The 12,086-nt window shown below is 35.7% G+C and overlaps 1 protein-coding gene across 1 annotated transcript; it reads right to left on the reverse strand.

The window, feature by feature from the left end:
• Positions 1–459: 459 nt before the first annotated feature.
• LOC127121112 (uncharacterized) lies at positions 460–1,120 on the reverse strand. The gene is made up of 2 exons (XM_051051707.1): positions 999–1,120; positions 460–910 (listed from the first exon to the last, which is right to left on the reverse strand). Exons 1-2 carry the CDS (start codon positions 1,081–1,083, stop codon positions 582–584), a joined length of 414 nt encoding a protein of 137 aa, XP_050907664.1. The 5' UTR covers positions 1,084–1,120; the 3' UTR covers positions 460–581.
• Between the last annotated feature and the right edge of the window lie 10,966 nt (positions 1,121–12,086).

The raw sequence follows: 12,086 nt of genomic DNA on the forward strand, positions 1-12,086 counted from the left end.
CTTCAAATTGAATCAAGAAGTGCCTTTGGTTTACTACTTATCGGACAAGAAACATGGTATCAAACTAAGTAAAATTCCAATTGGACTTGGTGTGGAATTGGTAAAATTCAAAATGATAACTATATGGTATTGCAATGTCATGGTACAATCAAAATTGAGGTGATGCACGTGGGGTGACAATTCATGGATTTCAAACTGGGCCACCAAGCTATTCAAATATTCTCTTAAATTCAAGTACACTTGGTGTCTTTCTTCTTTTTTTTAATTTAAGAATGCTATGATAATGATGTCTGATGTAATGGCAAACCATGCAATGCACATGATGCATGAAAAGTGTTTGAACATCTCGGTCATTATTTTTTTAGTAACATAATTGCTAGAGTTATATAACATAAATGTGATAATACAACTGATACAATTTAAGGATACATATCATAGGCATCTTAATTTAAGTGGAGGATTTCATCCTACTACAAACTAGGCATGATTAATATATAGTCCATGATTTTAATTATATGAAAAAGTTTAAGAAAGACAGTAGAACTCAAATGCATGCATGTGTCTAGTTTTCATGGATTCTCCTAACGATCTCCATTTTCAACGCTTCCACCTTCTTCTTCTTCTTCTTCTTCAGGTCCTTCATTTCCACCTTCTTCCGAACCTCCTTCATGTCTTTCTCCTCCCCAGCCAGATTCTTCATTTCCACCTTGTTCCGAACCTCCTTCATGTCTTTCTCCTCCCCAGCCAGATTCTTCATTTCCACCTTCTTCTGAACCTCCTTCATGTCCTTCTCCACCTTCTTCTTCTCTGGGACCTCCCCAACCTCCCCATGTTCCTGAACCTACCCAATCTACCTCATCACTATGTCCTCTTCCCAACCCTTTTCTTTTCGATTCTTCAATTGCACCGGCTGCAAATCAAACAAATACGTTTGTTAAATAAAATAAAAAAGAAAACAATTGTGCTTCAAAATTAACTAGATGTGTTGTTTTTCTCACATTTGAATGGCCTTATAGCCGCCACAACAGAAATGAGAACTATTGCACAGAGAAAGAACATGAAGATAACAGGCTTGAATTTCATCCTTGATCTTCTAAAAGGTGTAATTCTAGTTAGGAGTGAACTCAGTAACTTTTTATAGAGATCATGGACAAGATATGTGTATAAGAAGAAGAAAAAAAGAACCACCGATTTTCCAATTTAATATGTCAATGCCACTGTCTTACTCCAATTTCTCAACTTTCACACTATCCCTTTTGCAATCGTGAAGTATCAATTTATTTCCGTTTCATATAACTAGAGAGCCACTCATAGAATGAACGAATGATTCATATGTAAAAAATAATATTTTTATATTTAAAATAATTAAATAATGAGAAGAATAATAGTAATTAAATATCTTATCATAAATATAAACTTTAATTAAAAAAATTGATAACCTCTATTGAATTAAATTAATTATTTCATCCGTTCAAATAACCCACATTTTTTAATTTATTCTCAAAATAATTAGATTTAAAAAAAACCATCATATTTTCAACAAAAAAAATTGATAAGCTATATTGATAAACTAATTATACCATGTGAATTTTTTATCTAAATAGCTCATTTTTTAAATTTATTCTCAAAATAATTGGATTTTAAAAAAATTAAATCTACCATATTTTCAAACAAAAAAAAGTTGAAATTTATTAGGCGAATCGGCGATTTCACCTATTTTGTGGCGTCAATTAAATTGACGACTATCTAAGATATTTTCGATTCAATTTAGCATTAGTGTATATCTTTTCAATAATGGCGTCAAATCATTTGGCTAATGTGTTTTGAGTTTTTTTAGGTTTAATAAATTTTCCTTCTCCCATTTCTTGTTAGATGTTTATATCTTTCTTTTTTTCTTTTTGGTGTCGTTGTTGCTTTTAGCTGTATTATCTTTGTTTTTAGTGTTAAGGATCCCTTCTACTCGTTTTTAATACATCATTTGTATATAAAAAATCATTTATCTCACATCTCATTTTAAATTATTCTTTTATTTTCTTCATTAGTTTTATCATTATTGATAAAAGATACTGACACATGTTATTCGGCAACGAAACCTCCGATTACAATATTTTTTTGGAATATCCAAACTTTCGAACATCTTAAAAGAATTTTGAAAAATTGGTTAGACGGAGAGATTAATGATGAAAAAAGAATCAGAAATATCTAAAGGCTTATTTCGTACATCTCAAATATAGATGACAATAATGTTACGCAGCATATGTGAGTATTAGTTAAAGATGGAAAGATTAATGAGAGGGAAAGATTATATATATATATATATATATATATATATATATATATATATATATATATATATATATATATATATATATATATATATATATATATATATATATATATATATATTATATATATATATATATATATATATATATATATATATATATTGCAATTAAATATTAATGTAATATTTTTCCTTTTTATCTATATTTTATTATTAAAAGTGATTTTTTTTAAAATAATTAAGTTTTCAACATTTAATATCAATATACATATTTTTATATCATATATTTTTAAAAGCATTCATGTTTCAAAAAAAATATTTATAGGTGATTGACGTCTCCTCTTATTTTAAATAGGGGGCGGGGCGCCAATTGAATTCACATTCTGTTTTTTTTTTATTTACTTATCTATAGATTTTTCTATTTATTTGATATTACTTGTGGATTTATCTTTGTGGTTGGGTGTTTGGAATGTTAGGGTTGTAGGTTTGTGTGTTTGTATATCAGAAATTTTGATGGATAGGGGGTTGCGATTATCCGGTCTGACAATGTTGTTGGGGGTTAGATGTTGAGCCTTCTGGTGTGTATGTTTCCTGGCGTAGATCGTTAGGTACATATCCTCGGCGATGAACTCAAATCCAACTGATTTGTACCAAGCCATATAATTACGACTTGGTTTTTCTTCAGTTGGCATCACAGCATCTGTTAAGACATGGCCTTGGCGGTGCTTCCATTTGCGACACTCGGATCTAGCAAAGCTTTGCCATGGGTTAAAGTTTCATTGGTCGTTAACTTTACGTAGATGTCATTCTCCTAGGTTTGCTAAGGGATCTGGGATGTGTTGAAGCATACCGAACTGCAATTTAACACGATCACTATTGTGCATCTTGTCATACCCCAAAATTCACCCTACCCCCGATACAACTTTAATCTGATCCATGGCCCTACTGCACATGCATGTATTCATTATTTCATTATCACAATTTCATTGAACTTTCATAACCAAAGACATATTACACGGGCTCAAGACATGATGTTTACACCTGGGAAAAACTGGGGTTATCCAGTTAAAGTTCTGGAGGAAAAAACCAACAAAATAAGGGAAAAATCAATTTCTGGATTGTGTAATCGATTACCGTAATCATGGTAATCGATTACACAGCCAAAAACATGATTTTCATGCCATTTTGGATGGTGTAATTGATTACCCAAATCATGGTAATCGATTACACCTGCGCAGACAGCAACAGTAACTCTGTTTTTTCACCACAAAGTGATTTTTTTCACCCACTTCAACCCCTTTACTTCCTCTATAAATAAAGCACTATCCCCCCTCATTTTTCAAGCTTGAAAGCCACTAAACTTATGCCAAAATCACATTCAAGCTCCCTCTTTTCAACCTAAACCCTAACTCACCCAAACCCTCTTTTCTTCTTTGAACCACGCAACCACCATGAAAAAATCCACCATCTCCACACAACAAAAATAGTAGCAAACTTGTAACCTTAACTTACATAATCATTCACCACCACCATAAAAAATTACAATTTCCTTATCTTCCATTTTTCTACCACAACAACCATAGCCACCCTCTTCCAAGTTTTTTGTTCATTCTCAAACCCAAACACAATAACAACCTAGTTTTGACACCACAGTCTTGGTAATATTTTTGACTCGAACTCCTTGACTTTTTTTGGTTTTGTTTGGTGTTTGGAAATTAGGTTTTACTCTTGGGTTGTGTTTTGAGAGAGATTTGAGTCAAGTTGGTTTTGTTGGGTTTACACTCTTTTTTGGGGATTTTTTTGCTCTTACTACCTTTTTGTTCATCTTTTTTAGTCTTACTTTGTGTTTGTTATCATTTGCTTTTATTGTTGACTTGTTGTTACATTTGTTTGGTTGATGAGATCTATTAGATCATGGCCATGGTTGTTTAGAGTTTATTAAATCTTCAATGTTTCAAACCTATTAATGATTGATCAATAGATCCTTCATGATACTTTGAGGCATTGATAGACTGCCTCTATTTCAATCATATTTGAGTCATTTGATGCATAGATGAAACCGGGTTCTCTACATTAACTTGCTAACTGTAGCGGTGTATTCATCACTTTATGATTTATTGATTAAACCAAAAGCAAAGCATACAAAGATAGAGTCGCCACCGCACTTTTATTTATCCAAAGGATTGGCTAAAAAGCGAACAAAAGTCTATGAAGTTTTACACATAGAAAACTAATGAAAAGGTCAGAGATCCGGATAAGGGGTTAATTACGCAATGGGAAGGTGTTAGGCACCCAAAACGTCCTAGGTACTCCTAGGGAACCTCTTTTCACACTTGTTGTATAAAAAGCTTATTTGTTTATGACATATTGTGCAAACAATGATGGAAGGGATGAGAAAAGAATATACAATTTTTATTGTTTTTGTGTTTGAACGGATGAACCCGTTGCCTACGTACCTTCCATGAAAGGTAAGGATCAAAACGCCGTAGTTCGGCTAAAAGATTTCCAAAAGTTAGTGAATTCATTTTAAAACACAAGCCCTAAGGTTTTTCATTACCAACGGGAGAAAACTCAACCTGAATCAACAATCCACCATGCGAGGACGGCTTCAACATACTAGTGAGGGGTTAACCCTATAATAAGTATGGAAGACTTACAATCAACTCACTAAGGATAAGGTAAGATTTATATCAACCACTATGATAATTGAAACCTATGGCTAATGTATGGAAAACTTAACAAGAATGGACAAAGCCATCAAAACAATTGAATGAGTGAAATTAACCAATTAGGATTTATTCACAAAAAGATGGTCAAAGTATGATTAGAATTTGATTCAAAGAAGTATTATGAAATGGAGTTTGAAAAAGTCAAAGGCCTAAAGCCTAGGTTTCTAATTTGAAAAGGGGTGAAAATGTTTGCACAATATGTCAAAGTTTTTGAATTAACATGTGAAAAGAGGGTTTGAAAACACACACAAAAATGGAGGGGTGAGGAAGTAAAACTCCTTAGGTGTTCACCTCTTGAAATCATATGGAAGATGATTCAAGTGTGTCCTTTGGAATAGGCAACAATGCAAATAACAAGTAAACAAAGTATCAGGCAAGGTCAACAAAAGCGGATACCGGATGCCAATTACTGGACTTATACCAATCTCCTAAAACAAAGATGGATACCAGATGCCACTCAACTGGACTTACACCAATCTCACAAAACAAACTGGATACCGGATACCAATAAATGAATTTACACCAATCTCCTAAAACAAAGAAACATGGATATCAGATGCCAATCTATCTGGACTTACACTAATCTCCAACAGATGATCATGGGAAAACAAATGCCAACAACATGGACTTACAATTGAATCCTCACATACAACAGACAAACAAAAGCACTAATCCAAGAGGACATAAGTGGCCAATGAAATGGTCTTACACTCAATCCCTTCCAAATCATAGGAACAAATGGCCAATGAATGGACTTATAGTTGATTCCTCAATGGACAAACAAAGATGTGTCACAAAGATATGAAATGATGATCATGCAATAATAAACAATTAATGATGATAAATGCACAAAGGAAAACAAGCAAACATGTATAGATGAACCAATAAGCAGTCAATGATTCAGTTAGCACACACTATATACAAGCAATTAGGCTCAAGCAAGGGTTAGACTTTAAAGTCAACTGGAATGGGGTAAGTGGTGCTCTTAACCTTGACATTGAGAGCCAAGGTGAAGCAGATGAAAGGAGATGAGGGGTGTGCCTCATAGCTTCTATCTCTGGTCAGAGAGAGCATTGAATAATGGAAGATGTGGGAGTTCAGAAAGTTGGAACTCTCTCCACAAGGATTAGACTCTATAGATCTTGGGCTTTTACTCACTATGCATCAACACAAGTAGTGTGAGCAAGGTGAGTGACACACTGAGTAGCAGGAGATAGGTTACATATCTCTTGTATCTGCCAATTGCCTTATCAAAGGTCTTTTCCTGCTTAGCACAAAAATAAACACACAAAGACATTGCCTCTTAAGGAGGACTTCAGACAGGTGCCTGGCCAAGTAACAGGCCAGGTCTTCCAGACTACATGAAGAAGAGGAGTTATACCTCAATGCTTAAGCTATCAAGCAAAGTAAAAACAAGTTCACAATGAACTTAGCAACTAATGTACCTGAAAACAATCTAACTCAGTCAGCATACAATTCACAAAGTCAAACAGACAATTAAGAATCAACAGTCAACAGACAATAGTCAAACAATGCAACAATGTGCAAGGCACAAGCTCAACTCAAATGAGCTAAGAGCCACCTACAAAACAAGTCAAGATTAGTCAACATTCAACAATCAACCAACTTTAAGCAAATGAATCAATCTCCTCAAGGCCATATGCTTCTTATCCTGAAAACAAAGCTCAAACATAAGCACCAACCACTAGGACAAGGCCTAGGGTCAAAGAGGGAGAAATAATTCCAAACAGAACATGAAAATTGACAATAATCAAGCTCAAGCAATTAAGAACAATATCCAAGTGGTCCCATGTCAATAGCATTAACCAATTTCATTTCACAAATCATATAAGGCAAGACATGCAAATTGGAAACTCATTGGAGCAACAGAAGGAATAAATCCACATCAATTCAAAAATGGTTCAATAAATCCCAATAAAAACCATGGCTAAACAGCACACATCAAATGATCAACATACCAAAAATCAGGGCATTTGGACAAGTATAAGCATGGAAAATAAATTCCATAAGGCAATGTAAGCACAAACAAGCTCAAAGGAGGCACAAATTGATACATCAACTTAAGGCAAACCTAAAACAGAGATGACAAGTGATAAATGACTCAAACCAAAGCCACAATAAACTTCAATGTGTCTAGAAAACATGTACCAAATTTCAAGCTCATATGACAAGGCATAAGCATTTCACAAATCATGAAAGTTCAACACTCATCACAAGTCCAAACATGACCATCCAGCAAGAAAAATACCAAACAAATCCAAAATGAATCTAAAACTTCCAGGAAAAATCATGATCTATCCTAACATCCAGAAGTAGCATCATGTAAAAAATCACATCAATTGGCATTTATTTGGCATGGTAAAGAAAATCATCAAGTTGAGCAAACAATGGTGTGAGACACATTGTCACACCTACATTAAACAAATCATATCTCAACAACCAGATATGAGAAAAATCCAAAATCTACACCAAAATGTCAATTAGGATGTCTAGTTCAAGCATGTCAATTTTCAGATTCATTGGATCAACCATCATTATTTCACAAAGAAAATGGCAAGCAAGATACATGATAGCATATGCATACACAAACCCTAGGCAAATTTAAATTCCAACCGAGCACAAATTTTGGAAAAATATTCATAAAATAGTAAACATCATAAGGAGCAATGTGCAAAAAATCTCATGTGATTTGGATCATTATTTATGGAGTTATGATTTTTTGAAGTGAAGGAAAAAATAAAAAATGCATGAAATGGCATGGCACATGGATACATGAAGAAATGAAATAAAATGTTACAAGCCAATTTGGAAATGTCATGAACTCGGAATCGAACTGAGTGAGAATTCAAAAGCCAAAACGCGCCAAGTGAAACGCGGCGTTTCATTTAAATGAAACGCTGGCCAATAAGTGGTCGACACCTGGACCAGTACATGTGCAAAAAACAGGAAAACGCATGCAGGCAACGCTGGGAAAGATCAAAGGAATTCTGGAAACAAAAACCCTAGCATTCATCCATTGTTCATCGTGTTCTTCATCATCAAGAACAAATCATTCCAGAAATTCACCAAACACATATCAATGGATTCGTCTTCTAGCATACATCAAAGATCCACAATTATTTTAACCTAATTCAGCACATGTTCAAAGAATCGAGCAGAGAAAGTTTCACTCATCAAACTTACAATCATCATAACTACTTCAATACTCAATGAAATTCAAAGATCTAAAGCTCAATACAACCAGCATTAAAGGATCTACGAGATGCACATGATTATTTCAAGAATTGGAGCATTCGAAATCTAACCTTGCTGGAGAAACAGAAGTGGAATCAATGGGATCAGGTCCTGAAATGCATAAACAGATGTTCTTCCAAGCTTAGATGAATGAATGGATGCAAAAGAATAGCTCAGCAGTGCTTGATTCCTCTTGAAACCTCAACTGCCATGGAAGTGCATAAGCTTCAACAGTCCACGATTCTTGATGAATTCTTCAAGATCCTGCTTCAACAATCTTCAATAATGCTTGTAGATGATGAACAAACCACGAAACAGGCAATGCTTATGAAGAAACTCGATGAAAATCTTGAGAGAAATTGGAGAGAAAATTTTCAGATCTGAAATTATGAAGTTGTTGTTTTGATTTTCTGTTAGGATTAGCTTTATATACCAACTATTAATCATGTTTAGCTTAGGCTCTAATCAAATGTTAAGTGAATTAGGGAAATGGGAGAGTTTATGCAAAATGGCAAAATCACCCTTACATGTGCATGGCAATGCTACAGTACTCGTGGCTGCATGATTTTCACTTCAAAATGTGATTTTGAATCAAATGCAATTGGTAAAAGGTGAATGCAATGCATAATTTTCAAATTGGACATTTCCCTCCAAAATTCAAATGAAATTCAAGTGAAAAATCCAATATTTTTGTGATGAGAATTGATGAAATATAATGCATGATTTGGATAGAGCACATCAAGATGGAAATGTTGCAAAAAGAACCACTCCATTTGGCCTTTTGGTTCAAAAGTTATGCATGCTTGAAGTTCAAACTCCCTTGGCCATGTTTTGATCATATCTCTCCAACCACAAATGAGAAATTGATGTTCTTGGACATTTTGGAAATGGGAGAGAAAGATCTACAACTTTCATGTTCAACAAAATTTCATTTGAAGCATTTTTGGTCATGTAATTTGAAGGAGAAAACCTTTCCATTTTTGGCAAATTCCAATTATAGGTCACTTTCTATTTTTGGAAAGTTTTCATCTGACTTTATTTTCTTCAATGAGAGTATTTGAAATGTCAAATGAGACTTGTTTGAACATGAATGAGGTATTTCCCATCACTTCCCATCTCCAAAATCCACAGTTGACTGGCAGTTGACTGGCTAGGGCTTCAGTTGTCTGATGAATGCCTTGATGAGATTCAAGCCTCTACCACTTGAGATTTTGATTCAAAATGATGTCATAGCTCATATGAACTCTTGATTATGATCATGGGGTCCAAATTCTTCAGAATGGCCACCATCTATTGCTCAATGACTGCATTGACTGCCTTGACCTGTAATTACTTCATCTGCAAGTAACAAGGTTAGATGACATATTCTTGTACTTTTGGTTAGTAAACACATGAAAAGCAATGATATACAAATGCAAAACATGCTTGGTGATCAAGAACCACTCTCAAAAGATGACCCACCCACTAGAAAGCAAGCAAGGTGCACAATGATCCTTGAGGCATTGCAATGATATGATATGATATGATGAGGGATCTTAGGGACAAAATTAGGGTCTTACAGATGCCCCTATTTAAGGTCATTCTAGACGGAGAAGTGAAGTTTAGAAATCTTCATCTCGACGCGGTAGAATGGGCTTAAATAACCAATAATGAGACAAATTTTGGTCCCTAAGAGACCTCATGATGCAAGATGTATGCATGCAAAAGACAAACAAAATTTTGTGGGGAATATGGGTCCACAAAGAAGAAAAGATGATCCATCGGAGTAATACACTCACCAGGAACAGAGAGACTCTAACAAGACTCTCACGGGGATAAGAAAAAGAAATGTGTGATAAAGACACGACTCTGATTTTGGGGAAAAAGGATTTGACACTACGTGAGCAGGGCACGACTGGAAACTGGAGACAACACTGGGGAGTGAAGGACTCACACTGGGGAAGAGGAATTCCAAAGGAAAACACATCCATTGAAAGACACAGGCTGACTCAAACTATGCGTGTATTAGGGATAAACGCCAACACAGCAAGAAGAGAAAAACACAACTCCACCGGGAAAATCTAGCAAAGAGACTCTCCTGGGGAAACAGCAGAGAAAATGAGATGTTACCGGTATAAGGGTAACAAACTCAGGAAGAATGAATATCTAAGACCGGTATAAGGGTGAGAGATATCAATCAACCAACATCTGAGAAAGACCTGAAAAAGGTACATCAACTCAGGAAAATCTGACTCCACAAGGGACCGAGGTCATAATAGGGAGCAGAAAGGAAGGAACACCAAGGATACCGGTTACTGGGTATATAATAGGTGACCGACCAAAGGCGTGAATCGGTATATATGCCAAGACACTCATCATCCGAAAGGAGGGCTTGAAAAAGCAAATCGACTTACAGGATGGACATTCGAATCCGCAACCGGAAAACGAATCTTACTCAACTGGGGACACAAACCCAAAGAGTGCATGAGATATATTATCCATTACCGTCAGAACGTGGCTAAAATACTCGCATGAGATATATTATCTATTACCGTCAGAACGTAGATAATACACTCGCATGGAAGGAAACACCAGGGATACCGGTTACTGGGTATATAATAGGTGACCTACCAAAAACGTGGATTGGTTTTTACTGCCAAAACACTCATCATCCGAAACACAAACTGGTTAAAGGATGGATATTCGATTCTACAAAGAATACGAATCTTACTCGATTGGGGATAATCAACAAAGGACTCCAACCAAAGAGCGCATGAGACATATTATTCATTACCGTCAGAACGTGAATAATATACTCGAAAGGAAGAGACACCAGAGATACCGGTTAGGGCATATAATAGGTGACCAACCAAGAAGAGAGGCAATCGATACCAAGCATACGGGCAAACGAAAGACAACTCAAAGGGATAAATTGTAAGCATCCGGCAATTATCCAACAACAAAGAATATTCGATTCCGCAAAAAGGGAAATAACGAATCTTACTCGACTGAGGAAACACAACAGGCTTCGACTGAAGAGTGCATGAGATATGCCATCCATTACCGTCAGAACGTGGATAACATACTCGCATGGAAGATTATCCACAACCGATTACTGGGTTAACAAAGGATAAATCAACCGAAAAGAAAGGCATCGGGGTACCAAAACTAGGTATATAATGATGACCGATCAAAGGGAGAAACAACATTACCAAGCAAACGGGTAAATGAAAGAAGACTCACTGGGGATAAATTGCATAAACATCAATTATCCACAAGGAATTGATGGCGACTTCAAAGGGATAACATTGCGAGCATACGGCAATGATCCAGAAGACTGCTGGGGATAAAATTGCTAGCAACCGGCAATTATCCAAAAGCAAAGAAGGAATAGCAACATCGAATACTGGATGAAGATAACCACAAAGAGTAACCATCATCGGTTAGGATGAACAACAAGGTTAACTCTGCAAAGGGAGAAATCAGGGTTTACATCTACCGAATACTGGGCAGAAGACCAAAACTCTGGCTGAGGAAATAAGAGGTTTAACACTACCGACTACTGGGTAGAAAACCAAAGACTCAGATGGGGATAAATTGCTAGCAACCGGCAATTATCCAACTGTTCCACAAAGGAAGCAAACTCCGTTGGGGATAAAACCGCAACAAAATAGGATTTACAACTACCGAATACTGGGTAGAAGACCACAAAATCCACCAACAACCAGAACGAACCACAAAGGTTACCTCTGTTAGGGGAAAAGAGATAGGACTTACGACTACCGAATACGGGGTAGTAGCCAACGATTCCACGTGGGGACTGAAAGAATCACAAATCC

Source organism: Lathyrus oleraceus, chromosome 2, assembly GCF_024323335.1.
Source record: "Lathyrus oleraceus cultivar Zhongwan6 chromosome 2, CAAS_Psat_ZW6_1.0, whole genome shotgun sequence".
NCBI classification, from domain to species: Eukaryota; Viridiplantae; Streptophyta; class Magnoliopsida; order Fabales; family Fabaceae; genus Lathyrus; species Lathyrus oleraceus.

What these genes read in the sequence shown, in the direction of transcription:
- LOC127121112 (XM_051051707.1), bottom strand. Translation starts at nt 1,083, where the DNA reads ATGAAATTCAAGCCTGTTATCTTCATGTTCTTTCTCTGTGCAATAGTT. An exon ending in GGCTATAAGGCCATTCAAAT is followed by an intron (nt 911 to 998) that starts GTGAGAAAAACA and finishes TTTGATTTGCAG; the next exon opens with CCGGTGCAATTGAAGAATCG.